Genomic DNA, 25,649 nt, shown 5'->3' with positions numbered 1-25,649 from the left:
CCTGGAGCCCTGCCTTGACTGTGCTGGAAGGATGCTGCTGCTGCTGCTGCTGCTGCTGCTCAGGGCAAGCTGCAGCCCTGCTCTGGGGCTCCTCCTTTGCTGCTCCCCCTGTGAGTGCCCTTCTGCCCATGTACCTGAGGCAGGTGACAGCATTGCAAGGGCCTCTGCTGAAGGAAGACCCTTCAGAAGAAGGTCCCTGTTTGTCTGACTTTCCTGCTGAGATGTGTGGACAGAAGGGAGCATAAACATCAGAGGTGCTTTCAGGTGGATTCAGACTGTAATCAGTTCTTACCAGTTGGTTAAACCCGGTGACAAACCCAATTCCCTTGTGCTGACAGCCATAATAATCAGGCACCTTCTTTGTTCATTATCCTCTTTAACTCTGGTATTCTCATTCAGGCCTGCATTTAGTAATCGCTCAGTGTGACGGCACACTAATGAAGAAATAAAACACAGTATCTGGGATCCATTCTTCTAGCAAAATGATAGACTCTGCTCCACTGGCTTGTAAAATCAGGTTTCTGTTCACTTGGAGAACTATTAGACCAGGTGAATAAAAGTAACATTGGATAATTTGGAAAGAACACCTGGAATGGACTGTGGATTGATCCCTTCTTTATTATTCCTAAACACTTTTTACGATGAAGAACTTCAGCCTTCTTAAGATGTGTTTTTGTAAAGCTTTGACCCTTGGCTATTGATTTCCTTTAGTAGTAAACTGGCTGGCCTTGTCACTTATCTTGCCTTCTGAGTTGGGGGAGGAAGACTGTTAGGACTTTCCATTAGCCTGATTGTGCTAGTGGATGAAAGGGAATTAGAGAATTCCCCTTTCTTTTCCTTTGTTGCAATTCCCATGATAAGTAACAAAAGCAATAGCTACTTCCTGGTGTGCTGGTCAGGAGAGGTGCTCCAGAGTTTCACCCTTCCATAACACTACTCTGTGACATTGCCATCCCTTGTTGAGGTAAGCCAGGCACCAGGCTCCTAAACAAGTTCCTCAAACTCTGGTTTTAGTATTCTGCTCTATTTCAGCTCTGCCAGAGTGAGTAACTACGTGTGGTATAAAGTTTGTGCAAGTAAGGGCAGAATGTGGCAGGGTGGGTTTAGAGACAGTGGAGTGGGCTGTGTCAAAGGCCAGGCAGAGACCTTGACAGCCACGTGTTTGCTGGTGCATCTTTCCCCTCAAATTTGCCTCCTGAGGATAATCATCAGTGTGTCTGTCACCACAGAGGGCACAGCCACTTCGGCCAAACTTGGGAATTCAGACTTTGAGCTCTGTAGCACAGTGGGCTTGTCAGCTGTGTGCTTGGGTATGGAGATGGCATAATTGACTTGTAGTACACCTGAGCCCAAGCCATGGAAAACACGGATGCCTTTCCCTTTTGGAAGCATTGCAAAAGTAATGTTAAAGCAACTCTACACACCTTCATTATATTTCAGTACTTGAAGAGAGGAAGGGTCTTTCATAAGGTTAGCAATGTAATGGAGAATAAATTGCCTTACCCACACATTAATCCATGAGGCAGGAAAACAAATCAGTCTCAATCATGTCCCTTGCCCCTGAATTCCCATCTCTGTAAGGAGATATCCTGTGAATTTCAGTCTGGTGCAGGCAGGTGCAGTTTCCACCCAAATTAAAGGGCGTTGCTCCTGCGTCCCCACCATTAATGAGTTGGGTTTTCTAACTCTTAACAAACAATGCTCACATTATGAGTGAGAATGGGATGGTTTTGTATTGTTTATATTGTCTGTTCAATTCAAATTATTAATGACTTTTAATTGGGAGCCCTTCACAAAAGAGAGATTACCATCATGGACTGTCCAGCTTGAAATCTGACTCAGTAAATGACCCTGAATAATTTAGTCAGTTGTGTCACCCAAAGAGGGACTGGTGGATTGACTGATATGTTGTCATGACCTAAAATATTTCAAAAACGGTTGCATTTAAGACAGTTAATACTGGAGAAGCTTGGAGATAATACGAGCAGATGTAGTGAGATGCAAGAGAAGAGTGCCTGCTTTAAAAGGACTTTCTCCACTCTACGTTATCAAGAAACTGAACAGCCTGACTTCAAACAGCAAACATCACTTACTTGTCTTTACATTCCCCTCTTCTAATTGAATTTAGTGCACTGCTGTATTTCCTTCAGAAAGTATATTGTTTTTAAATTACCATTTCAGTGCTATTACTCAAGGCTCCTGCTTCTAATGCTTTCTGACAGTTATCAGCATAATGAACCATAATGAAATGATGAGCAATCTACAGTGGAAACTCAATGTGAATTCCACTAGAGCTGTGTGACTGTGTTGTTAAAATTTGAATGCACATTAAAATAACACTGTCCTTATTTGTTTCCAAGGTCAAGGCTTTAAAAAAGGTCTGAAAGGTCTAAACACTCAATTTTCTTAATGTTGCAGTCTAATATATACCCTTAATGCAATCTTGTGTTACATTTAACGTATCTCAGAGATAAATATTTGGCCCTCATCTTCAAAAAAGAGTGAATTTACCTCCCTAATAACTGTGGCTGCAAATGAGTAATTACATAGGAGCAGATTATTTGAGCGCATGTTTATAATGATTGCTTAGACTATAAACAATATAAATAAGCAAACGTGCTCTTTTTCCTTCAACTTAACTTGTTCCTTTTCTAAGTTTCCAGTTGGATGTGGGTTATCACCATTGTGGCTGCTAGGAAAAAGGAAAGCAGGATACATCACACAGTCTTCCTGGCTATTGCATTGTAGGTGGCTTTGCAACACTTCCACTTGTGCTGGCACTACTGCAGTCCTCTGCTCTCGGAGCCTGTTCTCTGTAGTGTGAGGTATATGCCAGTAGAGCCTCTGATCTTCAGAATTTAAATTTATGACATAATAACTCTTCCACATCTTTATATATATGTCCACACCTTCAGTAAATGATTTTGTTCTTAAAACATCCTGTGATATTGTTCATTATGTAAACAGTACATCAGGATGCCTTTTAAGCTGTAGTACAGCAGTTACAAGAGCAGGGGGAACAGGGTAGGCTGTAAGGAGAAAATTATTTTTCTTCTCCACGTAGGCTGGGAAAATAGACCATCCATGGGTGCATCGCTGCCAGATGGAGAGAAGGGGATTGTGAGTGATGGGAATCTGGAAGGAGAAAGCTGTCTCCCCTTGTGTGTGGTGACGGGCTGAAGGAATTGAATAAGATAGGGAGTGGTTATGGCTTGAAGGGAGGAGACTGGAGTTATTTGACAGTGTGTGTTTATAATCAGTAGACTTGAAATCATCACTCCTTTAAATACAGCAACTGTTTATTAGCTGTCTTCTGATTTTCTGGCCAGAGCCTTAAATTAACAGAGACATTTACTCAATTAAGTGGGGGCTTTGATTTGGTTAGTTCTGTAGAGTTGTTGAAGTAAATTAGAGGGCAAACAGAATAAGAAATTCAGCAGTTGGGCCAATTACAGAACAACTTATTTTTCTGGTTGGATTTCTTTCCTGTCAGACTGTCAGATAACTCTCTGGTTTCCACAGTGGAATTCTTTTTATCTCGAAAGAGTGAGTGAACACGGGTCATATTGTCTGCAGCACAGTGCATTAGAGTAGATGTGATAACATATCTTAGTATATGTGACAATGCAAAGTGTTCTTACATGGCAGTTCTTGGAAGAGAAGCCTAGAGCCCAAAGGAGTGGTACCTGCAAGCATCAGTTTTCCCACACCTCTGCCAGTGGTAGCTGGACCTCTTTGCTTAACTTCTTAGGCTCTCTAGGAGTGGAGCTATTAATTGGATTGTTCTCCGGGTGAAAGGAACAAAGCCTATTGTGAAGCTGGTAGCCAGGGTACTTTTGGCAAGTAAATAGGAAATCGTACATTCCAGTGGAATGGGCATTTTGTCACTGGCGCTGGTCCAGGATCCCTGGCTTGGCAGAACTCCCACTGAAGTCAAAGGAATCTTGCCCAAGTAAATAAATGAAGAATTGTTTACCAAATCATTTGCCTTATTATAACCTAGTTGTAAAGCTAACTATGCACAGAGAGGAGAGAGGGTGGAAATGGAGCAGATGACTGGTATTTTAAGTGACTGCTGCATCTTGTGGCCTGTTCACTTTGGTCTTGCCAATTGTAAAACACGTAATCTATAATGATAAATGGTCAGGAATAGCCAGGCAGACAAGAAGTGAGGTTTGTCCGAGCTGCCTCTGCTTGTGTAAATTAGCCCACAACAACAGGGGACCTGTCCACAGCCGCTGAAAGAAGCAATTAGTGGCAGCAACGTACACAGCTGTCAGGGGAAAGTGTGGGCTTTATTTGCAAGCTTAAAACGTACAGGACCCAGGTATTTACTCTGCGTTAGAACTTTTCTTTCAGGTGGTTAGAGATCAACAACAAAGGCATATCTGAAGGGCATCACAGCTCCCATGCTGAAACATCATTGACAGCTCCACTGCTGTACAGGTTCAATGAAGCCTCATGAGATGGAAAGAGGAGGCCAAAGTGCTTCCTCTTGAACACTGGTCCTGGCACCACTTCGTCAGACATTTTAGTCAGTGACTTAAGGCATTTAAAGACATTGATTATTTAATAATTACTTTCTTTGCATCCTCTCTGAAAATAGTAAACTCTCTGTTTCACGCTCAGCCCTGCCCCCAGGGAGATGATTCTAGAATCATGATCAAATTAAAGAGCATTGATTAGAGCTGTAAAAGGCCATCCATACAGTGTCATCGTGGTGAGACCTTGCTGAGAGAGCAGCAGTGTGACCCCATGGGTGAGGTGACAACACGACCAACAGCCCTAGCAGAGCCCTAGTGCTGCCTCTGTGCCTGAGCCAGCCCCTTCAGAGGCTGTACCCGATGTGCTTCCATTGGCATTTCATTGCTCTCTCAGATATGCTCCAAAGATCTTTGGAAGCCTTCATTGTATGGAGCCTTTTTTTTTTTTTTTTTTTTTTTTTTTTTTTTGCACACCTCTTTATTTGGTCTCTTTATTCTTGCTGCGTTACACACAAAAGCTGGCTTTCAGATCTCGTATAGCAGATGTGCTAAACTCTTCCCTGCTTCTGATAGTGCATTTCTAGTCGGGTTTTCTTGCTATTAGACAGTCGGATGCTTGCTCCCAGGTGCCTGCTGCTCCTTTAACTTATCAAAGACTTTGCTGCTCCTCTGTAGTGCAGCCAAGGCCAAGCTGCCGATTCAAAACAGGCCAGTTCATCCTGGGCTCCTTTTAAACGACCGTGAGTCATAGCAGCCTTCCCTGTTGTATGAATCTTGTTTATTATGTAGCAAATTAGCTCAAGATTTCTGAATACCCCGAGTTCCCTTTGAAACCACGGCAGATGAAGAGGGTCAGCGTCTCTGGAGCAGGCTCATAAAGAGGATCCTTTTGTCAGTGCTGGTGCAAAGCCCATTGAGCCCTGCTGGTCTGCCTGATTGACTTTGATTAGCAAACACCCATAGCTGGCACACAGCTGCATTTAACAGTATTTTAAATTGTGTATATAAGCGTATGTTTAACCGTTTTAGGGTGAATTTAGAAAGCTTCGAACTGTAGCAGGTTATTGTATTATTTTTAATATACAGTATTTTAATATTTTTTGCTTGTTCAAATAATTTTGAATCCTTATCAAGGTAAGGTCTGCTTTTTCTGCCTCAAAAAAGAAGTGGTATTTTCTTCAAGGAGAGTGGGGGAATGGTTAAAGAAGATTAAAGTCTTTTCTACATGCTTGAGGTTTTCTGATGTCTGGTGGGAATTGCCAATGAAGCTTCCTTCCGATTTCACACTGTCAGGCGAACGCAGGCTGAATGCAGTGTGACAACCCACTTGAAAATAATTATCCACTGCCCTGGCTGCAGAGACATCCGTTACCTGCTGGAGAAATGTGCTTTTACATATGTGCCCATGCAGATGGAGTAAATTATTTTTTAAATCATTTTCTCCTTCCAGGGCTCAGAAGTTTCACCCTGCTAGTTACTTAGTCACATACATACCTTTAGAGAGCATCTTTCTTTTAAAGAAGGTACATTTTAAATGCACTGATCTGGTGACTGACAAGGATGCTTCTAACAAAGACTTGCCTTCTGGAGGGTATATATTTGAAATATCTCCATTAGCACTTCCATGGAGAGTGTGGGTTTCAGTTTGCTGTTTTAATAGATCTCCTCCCACAGCCAGATCTTTCAAGGTAATAAATCTTAACTATAACATAGGCTAGTAGTAAACAGATGTGGTTACAGTCCTAATACTGATAATATCACTTCAGTCCTTAATGGGTAATGTTGCTGCCAGAATAATTCACTACCACTGCTGATGTCTGAAGACTAAAGTGGCATAAAAAAGAGAGCTCCTGAAGGAGCCCTCTGCCAGACTGTGACAGAAACGTGCAGACAGGCAGCTATTTGTGGCTAAGAGAGCTTTACTTTGGGTGCTACCTGAGTGGGTTTGTTGGAAGTGCTAAATTTACTTTAAAGGAATTAAGTGTCAGAACCCTGTGCTGAAATGCTTTTTGGTTTGTTTTATCATGTTTTTGTTTTTCACCATAAGAAAATAGTATATAAAGGCTACTTGTATGATAAAATTGGTCAAACCAAAGCCCTCGACTTTGCCTTCAGTCCTGTGGCTATGGGACCTCTGAGAAAAGGAAAGAGGAATTTTTTTACTCATGTCTGCCTTTGGTAAACGGAAGTTGTTTGCCCAAAATTTGGAGCTGCTGGTTGTCTAGAAGTGGGATTCTGGAGTTCTGTCAACCTGGGGCAGCAGAGAACCAAGCTGCAAGGTCTTTCTTATTTCTTCTCATTTTCTGGGACAATGACGTCACTCGGGAGCTGTTTTGCTGGGAATCATTTCTTTCTCATCTCCGTTCTCTGTGCTTTAATCCACGCCTCCTAACCATACACTGTTGCTGAACTAAATTAACTGGTTTAGTGAAGACAGTATTCTTGATGTCAAACAAGTCTGTCTGGTCTCCTTGCAGAAAACTGTAATTGAATTTACCGCATACACCCACAGAGACTTTTAGAGAAACATCTTGCTGGGCAGATCAGTAATAAAAAAGGAAGATGTAAAACCAGGGATATTAAAACCTCTGTCATAACCATTTAAATACAGTTCCTCAGCACAGTGCACTTACAAGTCTACCTTCAAATCCCAGGGTTAGTTTTCAGGGATATTTTTTGGTTGTGTGAATCTGTCGGGTTTGCAGCTGTAGTGAGGAAGGGAGGACTGACTTGGCTGGAGTCTTCCTGCATCCCCAACCACCCGTGCCAGCCTGCCTGTCTCCCTGCAGCCCCCCAGCTTCAGGAGCCCAGCCACAGCATGTCCTCTGCCATGGCTTTGGATGGGTTTGTGCTGCATGGCATCTGTCAGGGAAAGAGCTCTCTCCTCCCCACTTGTGCCTCTGTGGTGCTGCTGCACTTGCAGTCCTGGCCTGCCCTGGTTAGACCCTGTCCTTGGGCAGGCTGCAGTCCTGGTCTGCCCTGGTTAGACCCTGGCCTGCCCTGGTTAGACCCTGTCCTTGGGCAGGCTGCAGTCCTGGGCTCTGTGCTTTCCCTGTGGTGTTCATGAAGGGCCGGGCATGCTGATCCCCCAGGGCAGCAGGAATATTCACTCAATTGTAGCTAATCCCCTTTGTGCTATCTTTCTTTGAAATCGTTCATTTCGTTGGGGTAGACATTCTTTCTCCCTGGCAGAATGACTTTGCCAAACTCGTGAGGCTGAGCCTCCTGCATTTGTGCTGCTATCCTTTAGGGACAGGAAGAAAGGGGCTTTGGGATAACGTTCTCAGCTGGATGGCATCCAAACAACAGGCAAACAACCTGTTGATGTTTGACTCAACTATCTCTGATGCCCCTTAGTCTTTAGCGTAGCTGATTTAAATGGAAAATACTGTACTCCTTGCAAGTAAGCAGTTCACTGAGATGTTATTATGCCCAGCGTTAGTCTGCAGCCTGGTTCCCTTCCCAGCTGTGTCCCCTTGCCATCTGCACCCCTCAGGTGCTACTTAAGTCCTGGAGAGCAAGTTCATTACGGGTCTTCACTGCAGAAACTGTCTGTGAGTCACTCCAGTGCTTGGACCAGGCTTGATCCCTGGTATACAGCATCCAGGCTCCTTCAGTGTGCCCACAGAGAGCTGGCACACAGGGATCTCCTGTGGTCTGGAAGGGAGGAAGGAGACAGACAGGGGTTGGTATGAGCCCTTGTCGTGGTTTTCACCAGGTCCTTGTCAGTTGTACAGGCGTGTGTGGGAGGCTTCTGACTGGAGAGAGACGAGTGTAGGAAGGGAGGGAAGAGAAATGTTGATGGATGAAAAGTTAAAATACTGCCTGAAGTTGTAGAAGGAGTGCTAAAATACATCAGTTCTTTTAATACAAGTAGTGCTTATGCTATTAACACCTTAAAAACTCTCGTTTTGTGAATGTTTGTTTGGCATAGGGTACAACATTGTCCTTAAGACAGACAGATCTCTCTATCTGTGGATGAAAGACAGATAGCTGTAATGGCTATAGCCTATTGCAGCAACAGAAAGCCAAACAATCCACATTGCCCAATACATTTAAGGAAATCTAATAGGAGGGTTGAGGGAGATAGCAAGATTAGCCTGATGAAGATTATTTGTTGCTAAACAGACTCTTCAATGTTTCCCTCAGCCCTGACACACACAATGAACTGCTCCACCCAGGGCCTTCCCATTTGCTTCATGGCTCACTTGATTTTGATGGGTTTATTGTGAAGCAGGATTTATGGAGCCCCAGGAAGGAATAAAATTGAAAACTTCCGTTCCCTGTGTTCCCACAGAGGAGTCCCCCCTGTCCGTTCAGGGTGCTGGTTCAAGGGGCTGGACAGAGATCTGGCTTTCAGGCCCCATGATCAAACTGTGTCCCCTCTGCAGCCACTGACATGAGACTGAGTGATTGTGCACATCCATCTCTCAGATTCTGCTGTCCTGTGCAGGGAAAACAACAGCACCTGCCTTCCTAACATCATAAAATTAATTTTAAAATTAGTTTGTTTTCAGAATTAACATGTTTAGATTTAAATTTGATTTCCTGTAGGAACTGTCACATTTTCAAACTGTTCTAGGCAGTGTGACAGCATTAGCTCCATTCTTCCACAGTGCTAAATAGCAATAGCATACTTCCATTGGCAGGAGATTTATGAAAATCGCTGTAGATCATGGGACTTGTGACAAAATTACAGATGGTGGTGGTGATTCAGAGGCACAGGTCCCTGTCTCCTCTCTCATTTGCCCCGTAGCTAGATTTTTCTGCCAGAGGACACGGGTTTGTGAGAGGGCAATGGTGTGGCTGTCAGGATGCTGCTCCTGTGGGATCCTGCTAGGTGGGTTCATGCAGGTACTGTCCCGGCCTTTGCAGCCTGCCACAGCCCTGAAAGGGTTTGTCTCATCTGTCAGCAGGGGCTCTGTTGTCAGAAACGAAGCAAATCCTGATCACCATTGAAGGAGCAGATACACCCTGTGTTTCAACATCTGAAATCAGGCCCATCAATCTGAAACTAGTCCCCACTCCCTGTGCCAACAGCTCCATTGATGACTGTGCTCCAGGAAGAAAAGAAATTGCTTTTCCCCTCACTGTAATGTCAGCCCAGCACTTGGGAGACTCCCCCACATCTTTCTTTTCATGCTGGAGGTGGTGCACTCATCTCTGTGACCTGCAAGCATCTGCTTCCCTGGTTTTCCGCTTGGTCGCATCTCTGTTTAGACACTGCACTGCCCTGTCCCACATACTAATTACTGACTTTTTGCTTCTGAGGAGCTTGATTCATTCTGGCACATTTTCCCATGTGAAACTGGACCTAGAGCCTTGGAAAATATCTTAATGGACATCAGACTAAGTCTGAGTTTAACCCCGAACTGGCTGCTGTATCTGAGCTAAGAGGCACATCTTTCAGACCGCAGCTGTGGCACTATGAGCCCTCCTCCCATGGCGGTCTTTGCTTCAGGAATTCCCCACTGGCATGGGGAAATTCTTGGCCCTGGCAGAGCTGGTGCAGCTTGGGGAAGGTGTTTGCACTGGCACCACCTCAGCTCTCCTGGCTGCACTCCGGGTCGATGCTCGTGTGTGTGTGACTGCAGCGAGTGAACGCTCTCCAAGAAAACGCCTTTTGCTTTTTCTCACTATCAGGCTCTCAGTGTTTCCCACAGGAGCAGTTTTTATTCAGGGCACACAGCCTCAGCTCCCAGTGTCTGTGGCTGCTGCCCTGGCCAGGGCAGACCTTCACTGTGCAATGTGCACCTGGGCTTGCTGAGGCTGCTGTTCCCCCCAGAGGCTTTTGTTGGTTTTGCTGTTCCCTTGACAGTGCAGAGGGACAGGTGTTGTCACTTTGTGCACCTGCCTGCCCTGAAAAGAGCCCAGGTGTGAGGCAGTTTGGGGAAGTCTGAGCTGGAGAGAGTTTGGTTCAGTTCCTGCTCAGCAGTTCCTGTGCTGCTGCTTGAGTTCACGATTTCAGGAGTGTCTTCCACCTCATTGCACTCAGAGTTTGTTTCCGAAAAGAAAGCTCTGCAGGCTGAGCAGAGACCACTTTCTTGTACCCAGGGGAGCTGGCAAAGCCAGCCTTTGGGGGAAGGAGAGCTGGTTATGGGACAGAGGCGTTGGGCTGGGACTTGGGGCAGTTTTGACCACTGCCCAGATGTGCAAAGCATGTCTCGTGTGCCCTTGTCTCACCACATCTCTCTCTGCTTCCATTTTCACATGACAAATAGAGATTAAAACCAGTTTCTTTCCTTTTTCTTTCTCATCTAGTTTTTGGATCAGGAAAGGTCTCTTACTGTGTTCAGTAACTGATCTTTGAGTAGAAGGGTTTTGTCCTCAGGAGTCCGAAATGCTGCCAGTGCATAAATAAAAGCCGTGAATGGCAGCCTGGTGGTGCAGCAGGCAGGAGGGCTCCCTGGCTCAGGGGCTGGACTCAGCTCTCTCTTCTTGCAGTAATTCTACCTGTCAACCCCGATTAACTCAGAGACTGTTTCAAAGGTTTGGCAGGAAGGGAGGATTTCCCTCCTGTCAAAATAAATACATTAATTTTGTATTTTTGAAGTAAACACAGACAAACAATCTTTGCTTAGCTACTCCTGCAACAGAGACCTTTCATTTAGGTACTGAAGACCCATTTGACTTCTTTGTCATTTAGACTCTTTTCTTAACCTACTTACCTCTCTCAAAATAAAAGTCCTGTCTCCTGTTGAGCATGTTTACACCCTGGTGGATCTTCAAGCACAGACCTGAGGAGATTATGCACCTCTCAAAACCTTGTCCTATGCACCCCATTCAGGGCTCAGGCTTTCTTTGAGATGAACCTGATGAATTGAGGAAGGAGCCACAATTAATCTTCCCCATAGTCATCCCTTAACAGCTTAACTTTTTTGCTGTTACACTTCATGAGTCACTTTGTAATTTCAGTAGATTTCACTTTTTCAATGTATTTGGTTCCTGTCTTACCACAGTGACTGTTTTTGTACCTTTGGCATATGAGAGATTATGACTTACTTATTTATACACTTAATGAAACTGTTGGTGCTGGCTGATTCTTCTTTGCCAGGTTCATAGTTTCATAATGTTTGACTAATTTGCCAGAACTTTCTCCTTTCCTTCCTTTTCTGCAAGAAGATCTAGTTGAACTTCTTTTGAATTGCAGCCATCAAATGTATTTTAATGAAATCTACAAAGCTTTCATGGGCATTCTTGTGTCTTGAGTTTGTGACTTTCTACAGAATTATTTCCAGTATTTTTCTGCTAATAATATTTGTATGTAAAGCTCTAACTACCTGTAGTTAGTCAGTGCAGCTATTTTTACTGTGTTCTGGTTTGGACTGGTACATTTTGCAATCTTCATTCTCATCCAGTTTCATTTGTGTTTGATGCAGTGCTTACCTGTAGCCCTTTCCCAAAGCACTGTGTGTGTCAGAGTACCCGTGTGCTCTGTCCCAGAGCAGGCTGCCTGCTGATGGTCAGGGAAGCTTTTTGGGATGGATAAAATACCCGTCTCTTTCATGGGCTCAGTGAATCAGCCGTCTTAAATGTAAGGGTACAAAAAGCGTGTCTCAACTGTATTGAAATTAGATTAAGAGTTGCAGGATTAGCTCTGCTGCATTTTCAATTTGCCTGTGGGTTTGGGGCCCTGGGGATTGAAGCACATCAATAGGATTTGTGCCCGTGCGTGGTTTGGCAGGGCTGGCCACGCAGCTCTGCAGAGATGCAGGAGGTGCTGCTGGCCCTGGGCTCTGCCCAGCCTGCCCTCAGCTCTGTGCTCTGGTCCCATCGTCCCTGTGTTGGAACCAGCTGGGAGCTCTCTGGCAGCATTCTTATGAATCTTGAAGTCTCCCGTCCCCGAGGTGGAAAAGCTGACCTTGTGTCTCAAATCCTGCCTTATTGCCAAGCTTTTCGTCTGGTCTCTTGTTTCTGACCAGGTTTCTTTTATCAGTTCTTCCTTCAGGTGCTCACCATATTTTCCTCTCCAGTTCTTTCACTTTCTCCAGCTCCCCTGTTATAAACTTTATTTTTCATCCTTCAAAGCCTTAATTTTGTGTCTGGCTTTTTACTCAAATCTCCATCCTGCATGCTGAAGTGTCATGTTCAGGTCCCTGCTTGATAGGCTTCAGTATTCATTTAATGATTTGACATCGACTTGTCTGGAAAATATTGCACTTACATTTTTCAGAAAAATATATCATGAGCTATTTCTATAATAATTTCAATGAGAGTCTGCCTGTAGGTAATGGGGGACCTTGAAAATCTCAAGTGAAGCAGAAGTTTGTGCATTTGATGGTTTGCTGCTTAGGAGATCATGGAAAAAGTGAGTGTAAGATATGTTAATTTAACATTTTTCATAACGAGTATAAACAGTGAAAGGGAAAAAGTCCCACTCCTGTTTAATTGCAATACTGAGCTTTCAGGCTCATTTAGAGCTGGAAAATACTGTTAGCTCATCAGATGAAGAGATCAGAGTTTGACTTACCAGTTAAATTTTTTTGCCTTCATTATGAACATAGAGAAGGAAAATTCTGCTTGGTCTCTGCTGTCCTTAACTTAAATGGGAGTTGCACAGGGTAAGGGACCCTTAACTCCGATGTTTCTATGTAAGCTTTTTTTTTTTTTTTTTTTTTTTTTCCCTTAACTAAAAACGTGGATTTTGTCGTTTCAGGCCCTCCATCTGCTCCCCAGCACCTGATCTCCAATGTCAACGAGACCTCCGTGAACCTGGAGTGGAGCCCCCCGCAGAACAAGGGCGGTCGGGAGGACATCTCCTACAACGTGGTGTGCAAGCGGTGCGGGGCGGGCGAGCTGAGCCGCTGCCGCTCCTGCGGCAGTGGGGTGCACTTCAGCCCCCAGCAGAACGGCCTGAAAACCACCAAGGTCTCCATCACTGACCTCCTGGCACACACCAACTACACCTTCGAGGTCTGGGCGGTGAATGGAGTGTCCAAGCAAAACCCCAGCCAGGACCAGGCTGTGTCAGTCACTGTGACAACGAACCAAGCAGGTAGGGCCATCAACAGCAATTCCCTTCCATCTCTGCCGCCTGTTTTTTAGGAAAGCTGTGATTTCCATTACATTTAGCATTAGCAAATGAATGCGAGGAGCCCGAAGATGTGTAACTGGGTCAAACCCTTATTTTCTGGTGATTTATATGGATAGTTTAAATGCTTCAGAGGCAGGGAGAGAGAGCAGGGTTTGGGTGCTGTGTCTGGGAGCCGGCTGTGCTGCAGGACGCTGGGAGGCAGTCTGCAGAAGCACACCTGCCCTGTTCCCCCCCCCGGGCCACCAGCAGCTCTGCTCTTTGCAGGGGACACCCTGTACAGGGACACAAGGATGTCCTTGGTGTCTGCAGAGGGCAAAACACGTGCTGGGGGAGCACAGGGTTGTGCTCCTGCCCCTCTTGAAAAAGGGCTGTGTAAGATTGATTCAACGAGCGGAACGAGTGGGCGCCTGCTCGCTCTCCTCTCCTGGAAAGTCAATTAGATTCTGTCCCCTAGTTAAATAAATACCTCCTTAACCTGCTGCTGACAATGTTTCGATTGATCAGAGCTGGCATTGCTGTAGAAATCCTATATGAGCTTTCAACTTCATGCTGAATGATTTTTGCGTTTCATTCATCTGGGAGAGTGAAATGCTGTTTCTGTGTATACGAGATTATTTCAGATATCCCGGGCAGCTCTGCTTTTTTGGTACCCCATGCTTGACCTAGTAAGGGCAAAGGCTGCAGCAGCAGATTGCCATTTCGTTTCGATGCTAATTTGTTTGATCTTTTTCTTTAATTACCTGAAAACACTTCTTAGTTTGCAGCCAGCTAGGATTTAACGCACAGGGTTCCAGTTGAATTTTTAATTTAATGCACAAAATTATATACATTTGAATATGACACTCTTCTAAATGCAAATGAGATATCCAGACTGTCAGACTGGCTACGAGACCGTCAAACCTGTTATCTGATGGCTCAGAGTGCTGATTGCCTTCAGGTCCCACAGATGTTGCAGGCATTCAGCCCCTCGCAGCGTAGCTTACAGGGTATTATTTATTACCAGCCTTACGGGGTATGAGGCAATATTAATATTGCCTATTCTGATAGTACCAGACCATATAGATATTTTGAATTCTGTTTCCTAATAGATGTGTGTGAAAAATAGGTAGGCATAGTCTAAATCTGCAAGTTTTAGCTGTAGTCTAGGATGTGTCAGCATTGCCAGAGAGATACATTCAATTTTGCAGTGACAGTAACAAGCGAAATTGTCAAGTCCAGGCTGAAGCGCCTTTGAAAATCTGGTCCAGTGTTTTTTGTTCTTCATATACAGTTGACAGCATCCCTTTTAAATTATGATTCAAAAATTCAAACTACCACTTTGCCTAGTGAAAAGAAGACTAATAGAGAGCAGGGGCTATTAGGGAGTCTTGGGAGAAAGCCGTGGGAGAGTGCTGTCATACGCTGTACGAGAAGAGAAGGTTGAGAACAGCAGCAGGGACAGTGTTTTTGTGCTATGAATGCCTAGCAAAGAGAGTATTTCTGACTGACTTTGGCATGTGTAAGGATTAGTGGATGCATATATGCATGAATAAGCGAGCAGGATCCATCTACCGTGTGAAAATTCTACCATCTTATGCTTTTATATGCAAACCAAAATCTGATTGAATATGCAAATAAGAATTGATTTTGTTTATTATCCATGAGTAGTATTCTTCCCATCAGGAAATTTGTATTTTTGCCAACATATCCAATTTTGAAACATGCCGGTTTATCAAATGCGTCAGAGGGACGGAGAAAATTATACTGGTATAAATGAAAATTAACTCCAAGGTGCAGTGTTCTCTCGTTCTTCATACAACTTTGTGGTTTCTACTGCATAGAAGATCTAAATAGAAATGTGTGGCCTAAACCTACAGATCCCAGCTGAGATAAATAGCCTTACATATGCAAATTATCCCATTGATTTTGGTGAAACTGCTTGCTTGAGTAAAGGTTTGTAAAGTTAGACCCTTGGGTTTTACAAGTACTGATCTGTTTAATCATTGTAAATGTGTGTCTGGGGTGCATTAAAATCTTTGTGCCACTAATTTTCTTTCACTATATTTCATTATAAAGAAATCATGTCATGATGGAGCACTGCCACAGGCTTGGTTTTCATCTTGCACCTTTTTTACACTAATGTTAAGCTGCTTGGTTTCTTTAAGGCAATTCGAAGTTCAGATTAGAACCAAGCTCCTCCCTTAATAGCACTTCTTCCTTGTTTTACTAATAAAAATGAAGCCACCAACACTGAAAATTTGCTTCCCAACAACACTTGATAGGGAAAAAAAATGTTGTCAGTATAGGGAGGTTTTTTTAGTTCTTAACATATCAGCAGTGATTTTGGCTTGCCTTCTAGAGAATTTGCTAGAACTCTTTGCAGGATGTGCATCTTTGAGTTAAATTCAGTAGAAATTATAAGTATGCAAGATACCTGGAAATTCTTCCTCGTAACAACCTGACCTCCCAAAAGTGCAGCCATACAATCGGAAGAAAATAGGCAGAAATTTTCAAAGCAGTTTTTGATGTGAAATCAGGAATTGGGGTGCCTGTGTGTTTGCTTGCCTGGTGCCAGCCCCTCTGGAAGGTGTGCATTTGGAGACAGGCAGAAAGCAACGAGAAATCACTCGAGGTATATTCAGCACAAAATTGATGGAATGCATTGCAATGACATAAAAGGTGCAGTTGAAAAGCACAGGTGGGTTTTTGTTTGCTTTTGTCGTTTTACTCCTGAGATAATGAAATGAGGCAGTTTACTTTCCACTCTTCATTTAGAAACTCTTTTCAGTTTCCAGTACTATAGAAAAGTGTTTAAATGAAAATAAGATCTGCCATTCAAAGTAGGATCAAAAATCGTTTGAAAAAGTATTTTTTCTGCTTCTTTGGAAAAGGTATTGGTTTATATAGCTTGCTTTTTTTTTTCCAAAATAACAGCTAAACTTCAGGCTTTGAAGGAAGTTAAAATTTGTATCTCCTAGTGAAATACTTCAGTGTTGTGACACTAAGAATTTTGAATGAATCCAGCCCATTGTTCTGCATGTTTAGTATGATTTGTGGAGTTTTTTGGGGTTGTTTTTTTTTTTTTTTTTTTTTTTTTTTTTGGTGGGTTTTTTTTGTTTGTTTGTTCGTTTTTTTTTTTTTAGTTAGGAATTATTACTCTTTTCCCATATGAGATTAAAAAATATAGAAAAAGCAAGGATGGAGCACTGAGCTGCTGAAACTTGGAGCCAATGTCCTTAGCACAGTGAATACTGTAAATGCTGATACTGGGGGTCTCACCACCAGCAGTGATGGCTTTTGGGCTTTCAGTTTTCAGTGAAATGAAATCAGCACTTTGTCCATCTTAAAAAAAATGTGAAATGATTTGTGGAAGAGATGCAGACCAGCAATTCTCATGTGATGCTGCTTGGAGAAGCTGATTTCGGTGAGGGACTCAGGCTGTTGACTGAGTAGCTCAGAAATCTCCAGGCTTGGTTGTTGTTGTTTTTTTTCTGCTAAGGATAATGCTGCGAAGCTGTTCAAAATTAAAAGTAAAGCTCTCAGTAAAGAGATCTTGTTCACAGCATGCAAGAAGCTTGGGGTTTTTTTGAAGAGGTGCTGAACAGTTTATATTTTAATAAGGATTAAACAGCTGAGCAGTTTGGGTGTCCAGCCTGAGAGGCAGGTTCCCTGCCCAGTCCCTCTGTGTGTCTGAGGGGGCAGTGCCACAGGGACACAGGGGTTTTTGAGTGGATGCTAAAGGCATTCATAAGGCAGGAGAGCGGTGTAGGGGTCACAGCCTACACAGGCTTAAATGAGATTTAAAATCCAAACTTACTATCCTGCTTGCTTGGCTCCCTTTGTTATGTTTGCTTTTTTATGAAGGATGGGTGTCCTGCTTGCTCCTTTGCTTTTGTTGGAGTTAAAGCAGTTGATATTTCTGAATAAACAAACCAGCTGGTGATTTGTTACCTTGTTAGGTTACCTTGGGCTCTGTGTTTCCTTAAGTGGATCTAGCAGAGCTAGATGGATGCAGGATGAGCCAATTAGGGTGAAAATACAGTATAAATAAATAAACTCCTTTCCTGTTGCACCACCCTGGCTGTTTTCAAGCTGCCTGTGCTCAGGATCAAGAAATGATCTTTGTTGAGAATACCTGGGGCTCTGTGTCCTGGTTATTCCTCCTGCTGCAGTCACTGCTCTGCCCAGCCCCTTAGAGTGTGTGATGCCCCACTGCTGGCCAGTGCAGCTGTGTGTTCACAGAGCTGCCTCATCCCAGGGCTGGCTGGTGCTGCTGCAGTCCTTCCCCTCTTCTGTGTGCTCCCCCCGGCACTCAGAGCCCTGCAGTGCTTCAGCATCCCTTGACAGGCAGGAGATAAATTTAAATTGGGTCACGGTGCCACCAGGATTTCAGCAGCCCCGAGAAGATCCATGTGAATTGAGTGTTCTTCTGGGACAAGCTGCATTTGTGTGAACCCAAAAACTGACTTTCAGTGCAGGGGAAGGGAGATGTCAGCTGTTACTCAGTTTTATTTAACATTTAGGTTTACTTGTCGTTTATGTTCTTGATTCCTTTACTAAAAGGAAAAAAAATAATCCCAAACCTGAAAGATCCCAATCCTTTGAGGATGATGGTGTATTAAGTCAGAAATGTCAGGGGTAGGGGTGAAAGAAGTGGGAGTTATGACTCATAAGTTCCACTGGACTTTTTGGTAGGGGAATATATATTCCCATTTTGCATTTTGGTCTTCTTGAAAGCCCACGTTTCCTTTCAAATGCTGATTAGCATTCCTCACGTGTTGTACAGAACAGCACAGAAAATGCATATAAGGTCTTACATTATGCCAGTGTGGTTTAGCCTGTGCTGAGCTACATTTGCAGTCAGTAAAAATTCATGGACATACATTGCCCTTGGTCAGTGTGTGTTCCTCGTGTCAAAAAAATAATTGTAGCTCAGGCAGATCAAAACCAAGGCATGCCAAGGCCAGGAAAGCTAAGGATTTTAGTATTTTCTTTTTTATGTACTATTTTCCTGGATATTTATAACTTACCTGTGAAGAATTGCTCTGTAGTGAAACATCAAAAGACATTGTTAAGTAGATTTCGGTCACAGAGCTTTCTTTAGGTGACTGCATGAACACTCTTAAACTACTACTGGAAAATAAAATTAACACTTACTCTGAAGGTTGATTGATCCATCTGATTCTTTAAGCTCCCTCATGTTCTTAGAGTATAATCCTGATTACAATATAAGTAATAGTAAATAATTTCTGTTTCCTGAGAGTGAACATAACATTTTTTGATTTTGTGTGTGGTGATATTTATGTACGTATTAAGAATCTTATCGATAGGGAGGTGCTGAAGGAAGTTAATTTTGATTTTAAAAATCACAAGATGTGTAGTCACTCAGACTGCTCAGCTCTTGCAAAAAATGTTCCTTTTTTTAAATGCAGTCCTGTTGAAGAGCTATTTATTGTTGTGTTGAAATATAATTTTTGAAGGGCTGTATAACCCCAAGGAAGACGTAATCTCCAAATAGCCAGCAAAGGAACTTCGTGAATGTGAAGACAGAATTCATGGTGCACTCGTGTCACAGTTTCACAGACCCTATGAAACAGTGTACTCTGTCAAGATGAGTCATTCTCTGTGCTGGCATGCCGGTTCCCGGTGCCTGGTGGGGCTGTTGGGATGCTCGTGCACATCCGCTGCTGTCCCAGGGTGGGTGGGCTCTGCAGCCCAGCCCCTGCCCCGTGCCCCTGGCTGCTGTGAGGACTGGGCTGGAGGGCTTTGTGGAGGAAAGAGTTAAGGCTGTTCCTCAGGAATCTTTGGACCTTTGGAGAGTGTTGAGGTGACATCCAGCTGGATGGCCCAGCCTGGGAGAGAGGTGCAGGAGAGTGAGTGAGTTCGTGGCACTCCGGATGCTGGGCACAGCTGGTCTGGCTGTAGCCTTCCTTCACAGGCATCCAAGAGTCAATTTAGTTTTTTATTTTTATTCTAAGTACTTGCTACCAGCACAGTCCCACCCTTTCCAGTTACTTGTTCCCTGCAGCCAAAGGATACAAATAGCCTGTTCCAGTGGTCCTTTTTCAGGCACACAAACTCGTGAGGAAACTCATGCACGTAGCTGGGTGTGTACAGTCACAGCACCCTGGCCACCCAGTTCCCAACAAGCCTGATTTAAAATAATCTCTTGGCAAACATCTGGATGCATGCCAGCTGTTCAGAGCATGGGAAGTGTGTGTGATACTACTGGCTGCATTCTTTTTTCTGTAAAATAATGTAAATAATATAAATAATGTAAATAATGTTTTACCTTTCTGTAAAAGAGTAGTGGGAAAGGGGAGTTGCAAAGGGGTATTCTTACTTTGTTTTAAGGTGTTTGTACAAAGAATGATAAACCAGCAGTCTCCTTATTCAAATGGAGCTGTGACAAGCCTGAATTCGGTAGGAAAGAAAATCAAACCTCGTAAGCAAGGAGTTGGAAAAGGAGTGATCTGTGAGTATAACACTCTGAGTGATTTCTTATAGCATCTTGCAGAATTCCAGGGCAATTATAAGCAACTTTCTCATTTCAAATCTGAATCAGTGGGATTTCTAAGGCTTCATGTAGTTTTTGTGCTAGCCACGAGCAGCGATCCCCCTGCACACACGTGTTCAAGCAGGAGGGTTGGGACAAGCTGCCTGCTGCTGTTGGGTTTCACCTGCCCTGATGGGTGAGGTGACCTGCCAGGATGTGCAGGACAGCCACCTGCCTTTTCTTCCCCTGCTTTGGTTTTCAAAGGGACTTGTGTTTTGGCTTGGGACATCTAAAGGTTTACGTTGAAAGGAGTTAGTGTGAAGATTTCTGAAGCAAACCAAATGATGTCTTTTGGGAAACCACAGATCTTTCAAATAATAATGCAGTGGGAGATCCAGAAAGAAAAGTGATCTTAGCGCTAGAAATTTGGGAATTGTGTGGAACTGAGCAGTGGGGAATACTTTTGAATGGGTAAATTTCAGCACTGGGCATGAGATTTCTCAGAGACTTGAAGATACCATGTGTTGACTGCCTCAGGTTTCTTCTGCTGCACGTTTAATTACGTGTGTAAGTTTAAGTGTCTGAGTAAGGAGCTTCTCCAAGCTGGCAGATGCAAGTGGGAGTTTCTCCCTAACAACTCTGTGTTCTTGCAGAGGCTTTAACTGATGGTCTGTAATAAATGTGTAGTTATAGGCATACGTGCTCCCATCTTAAAAACAAAACTGGGAAAACTATTGTTGAGAAGGATTAAATTATTGTTTTAAGGTAACTGCAGCATTCCACAAAGAAATAATAATTAAAATAACAACTGCCTGCTTTCTGGCAAAGCTGTCTGCTCCACCCATTTCCATGAATTTGTATTCAAGGTGGGGGATACAAGTCTTGGTCGGAAGGAAAAAAAAAAGTGCTTTCTAAAGATTCTTAGTAAATAACCAGCTTCAGGGTTCAGTGAACAGCTTAGACAAGCTGCATGTCACATAGAGCCAAGATGTAATTGCAGCATTTAAATAAAAGTTTGGTCACATTTTTTAAAAGATCTCGTGGTTTGCTATGGAAAATAGAAGTTAGTTACACATCCTCGTAGGGAAAGAGATGCCTAATTTCAGCATTGGGTAGCATTGATCATATTTAAGTCGTATAAATTTGCTTCAAGGAGGCATAAAATTCTGGTCTCAGTGATGTTGGTACAGATGAATAGTTACCAAACTGACAGAGATGGAGATGCAGTCCTGCAGCTGTTATTTGCCCTGGACTATTTAACTGTGTGCTCACTTTCCCTGGCAGCAGACTGACATTTCCCTTTCATGGAGCTTGATGGTAGCTGTGAGCACTTCCCTGAAACAACTGGCACAGACATATTTTCATGTTGAAGGAGAATTTGGCCAAGAATGTTTGTGGCTACTAAATGTTTAGACAGACTTCTAAATTCTCTAGTTATTTTTGCAGCTGACTAAATAAATTGGAAAGCAGCCAGAGAGACAGCAGAGTCCACTCGGTAGTTCAGCAACCATAAAAGGCTTCGGAGGACTCTATCAAAGCTTCCATTAACCCCCTGCTGATGTCCTCAAACAGGATTTTTTTGAGGGAGTAGAAACACAAAAGCTAGGCTGCACAACTGCCCCTGTGTGTCCATTCACAGTTTTTAAATCCACACAGTTACTAATTAAAATGCCATGCAGCGTAGCACAAATAAACATCACTAGCCCCTGAAGCCCGAAAGTTTCTGCATCGGCTCATAGTTTGGAGGGCAGGATGCTGAACTGACCCCAAAGGGTGGTGAAGCAGCCCATTCTGGTCCAGATACTCGGTCCTTGTGAAATGTGTGTCAAGTCCATCCATATGCATGAAATCCCACTCCCAGAATGCCATCCCAAGGCAGCCCGTTATATTTTATTTATGTGTTGCATAGCATTGCGCTAAACCGCGAGGGCTAAATAGAGCTGTGGCATGCCTGCTGGCTCCCTATAATCACGTTTGCCAGATTCTGCTGGACATCAAAATGCTGAGCAGACGAGTGAATACTGCTTCTTTCATTGAGAAATGTCACTTCAGATTTAGCCCCACGTGTGAACTGGTGTGCAGGGAGTGCTTTATTGTCGTGGCAGGGCTGCAGTGGGCTTCCCCTCCCAAACAAAGTGGGCAAAGGCGTAGCCTCTCTCTGCATCCACTTGAAGGATTTCATGGCGTCTCCTTAGATTAAGGTAATCTGCCTTCATTACTAAATTCAAGAACCAGAGCCCCAGAACTTGGGAGTGCACTCCGAGAATGGATTCAGGGTCTCTGAAAGTTGTGGCTTGGAAATTGGTGATAACAAAAGTTGACCAGAGTTTTGTATTTATTTTTTTTAAACGCAGTCAAAAGAAATGTAGGAAGCTTAAGCATTTGTGTTTTATTCCTGTGGTTATTTGTATTTCAAACCATCCCTTATGGAAAAATCCTACTGTTAATTTAAAAGGAAATGATAGCTTTTGTCTCAGCCTTCTGAACTGTTCCTGCAGAGTTTATTAGGACTTTTATCCCTGCTATTGAATTCTATCACCTAGTCTTAAAAAGACAATTGACTGATTCTGATTTTTTTATTAAATTCTTCTACTGCTCCATAAAATATCTTTGGTTTTGTCTGTATTAAAATCCATTGAAAGTATCCATGCATTATTACAGTCAGCAAAACCCTTAAACTGTGAGTGCTTTGGATATAAATGTCTTCCAATTCCATGGATTACTAAAGGCTAAAAGGAAAGCACTGAAATTTTTAGTTAGCTTTTTTTTTTTTTTTTTAATTTTCTATGTTGCCGTTAAGTGGTCTTATCAAGAGATAATAGAACAAGACAGTTTTGACTAAGGAAAATAGAAAAGTATAGTGGGCTGGAAGAGGTGTCTCGTATATGAATTGAGTTTTGTGTGCTGTCCCATTTATTTTAGCAAACAAATCAAGGCATGATCTGGAGACAGCCCGTACAAGAGCTCCCTGGGAAGATTGTGCTTGTCTCGGTAACAGACTGCGTTCTTTAAATCTGTCCTCTGAATCAGCCCCAATTTATCTTCCCAGCATAAAAGGGAATGCAGATGGAGTAGCCTCAGCCTCCCTTATAGTTTATCAGGATATTGTGCATGCACATAAATAAGGCAGAAAGTGACTGGAATATGTAAGTGGCTGGGTGTTAATCCCATGTTTTTCCAGCTCCCTGGCACTCAGGGATGGAGCAGCCAAGGGGAGTCCTGGAGGAGCTGCAGGGATTTGTGGGCTCTCTGTGGCACTCCAGACCCAGTGGTGCCTTTGCAAGAGCCTCTTGCTTTCACTGCTGCCTGTGCTGAAGGTTAAAGCTGCAATTGTGGAAGAATTGGGAAAGAACGATGTGAAAAGGGTGGATTGGCTCAGAAGGAGGCTTCGCAGCACTGCTTGCACATGTGGCATTTTTCTTTAACCAAACAATATTTTTATTCATATTTCTTGCTCTGGCAAGCTGTAGGTTAGAAGGGCTCTGTAGCACAAGACTTCCCCAGTTTATTTTTGGTTCTAAGTGATCCTTAAATGGAAAGTACCAGTTTCAGCTTGATTAAATGAGAAGATGATAAAATATTTGGATCTTGATGACAAAAATGAATTAAAACCATAACAGTGAACCTTTCAGGGAGGAAAGAAATAACATTGAAAAATGCTTTTTGTGCTGTTGCAAGAAGAAATGATTGTTGAATTGCAGGTTTTGAAGGAAGATGGTTTTACCTTTCAGTCCATATCCTGTGCAGGTCTCAGTTGCACCCTCCAGTACCCTCAGGACCCTGGCAGCAGTGGGGAGGAAAGTCCTGCTGGAGAAATCATCCCAGGAGCTGGGGTGGGCTCCTGCCAGTGCCATCCCGTCTGCTGGAATATGGGACTGGAAATGAAGGTCCAAACTCAGAATACAGACCAGTCTGTTCGACTGCTGCACAAATTATTGTTTGCATGGGCTTTTATTTGCCCAGACTGCAGCTCGCTACTCTTCCAGGACATAAATCTGGCTGGTCTTTGTACAGCTCAACATCCTTATAACCTCACAAGGTTACTTTTTATTTATTTATTTATTTATTTTTAGGACTGAAATTTTTCAGACTTTGTAATGGCACTTGCATTGCACAGGAAACCAATTATTCTTTGCAGTGTTTTACACTGAGGCAGTCACCTTTAATATTTAATTGCTGATTCCACTTGGGGTTTTTCCAATTGACACAATTTTAAAACAAATAATGCACTGGTTTTCAGTATCCAACATAAAACTAAAATAACGAAACCCCTCTATAAGTTTAATTATGTGCCACCTATGATGTAATTGGCTACTGACATCATGAACTAAGATTTTAATTTTAAGGTTTATGTGTTTCAGGGAGCTTAGGACTCTTCCCCAGTTTGTACCTCATCAGTGTCTTTTTTTTTTTTTTTAATGAATGGCAAACATAGGTAATTTTGCTATTTGCAGCAACACTGTGTGCAGTTTTTTTTCTCTCTCATCGGGTCTATTAATGATTTTTAATTTCCTGAACAAATCTGCCTGTTGTGGGTGAAGGAAAGGGGGTTTAATTCAGTTTAATTTAGTTCCAGTGAAAGGACCTGGTGGGAGAGCTCCAAGTGTGAGTTAAGTGTGCTGCAGTCTGATTCTCGGTGGTACTTTCCAAAAGCACAGACTTTGGTTGTTCCCTGGAGAAGAGGTACTTTACTGGGGGAGTATGGCAGAGTGTCTTGCAGCATCGTGGAAGAATGAGGATCTCCAAATGCTGTAGGAGCAGTGTCTTTCTGCTGCTAAACTTGAGCCCAGAAAACCCAAACCTTGATTCAATCTCAAGCATTTCTCAACAGCACAGAGACAGAGATCGTATCATGTCAAATCCATCTGACCTTTGTACAGAGGTACTTCACTGGAGTTCCAGCTGAAAGCTCTGAATATCAGCTGTAGTTAAAGTTTATAGCTTGTTCAGCTGAAATGTACATAGGTAAATGCAAATCTTCTGCACCAGCCTCTGCTCTGTGATGGGGCTGAAACTAAATATGGGTGAAGTTCTACCTTTGGTGCCTTTGAAACAATTTATGCTGAATGAGTCCTGGGTTTGGATTCTCTTAGGTGCTGCAGGCTCAGGAGGGCATAGTTGAGACCCAGCCTGCAGTTGCTGTTGGAGCTGTGGATCCACAGTAGAAGTAAAATGTTTATAATTTTATTACTTTTTTTTCCCTCAAGAGTCTTGCCATTTCTGACTTTAGATGATTGATCTGAGAAACCCAAATGGCAAAGTCTAAGTTTCTGCTATTACTGAAGCACTTCAGAAGCCAGGATGAGGCAATGTGGCCAAATCTATTTATTAAAATAGCGAATGCTGCTTTAGCAGAATGAGTCATGCCATTTATTTATTTATTTATTTTGTTTAGAAGATACTTCAGTATTTCCAAGGCATCTAAGTGGCAAATAGGGCAGTGGCTTCTGTTTGTCTGGATTTTAAAAAGGCTTTTAAGCAGCACTTTTTACAAAATCTAATATTCTTAATGCTGAAGATAAGTGACAAAGGACGTTATTTAGCACATGTATATACATCATCTAGACATCCATGTTTCAAGTAAATAAAAAGTAACTGTGTGAGAGCCAAGGAGAGCAGTGTTAGGAGATGTGTTGTCTTGGGTGCCAAATCACAC

At 43.1% G+C, this 25,649-nt stretch overlaps 1 protein-coding gene across 1 annotated transcript in view; it reads left to right on the top strand.

Moving 5' to 3' along the window:
• EPHA4 (EPH receptor A4) overlaps positions 1–25,649 on the top strand; it is a 104,419-nt gene that overhangs the window by 43,072 nt on the left and 35,698 nt on the right. Inside the window, exon 5 of the mRNA XM_014879547.2 lies at positions 13,141–13,479. Coding sequence (XP_014735033.1) covers positions 13,141–13,479 — 339 coding nt within the window. The remainder of the gene's footprint in view (positions 1–13,140; positions 13,480–25,649) is intronic.

Source organism: Sturnus vulgaris, chromosome 10 (assembly GCF_052056855.1).
Source record: "Sturnus vulgaris isolate bStuVul1 chromosome 10, bStuVul1.hap1, whole genome shotgun sequence".
In the NCBI taxonomy this organism is placed as follows: Eukaryota; Metazoa; Chordata; class Aves; order Passeriformes; family Sturnidae; genus Sturnus; species Sturnus vulgaris.
The sequence above is the reverse complement of the archived record's forward strand: the minus strand, read 5'-3'. Positions and strand labels throughout refer to the sequence as shown.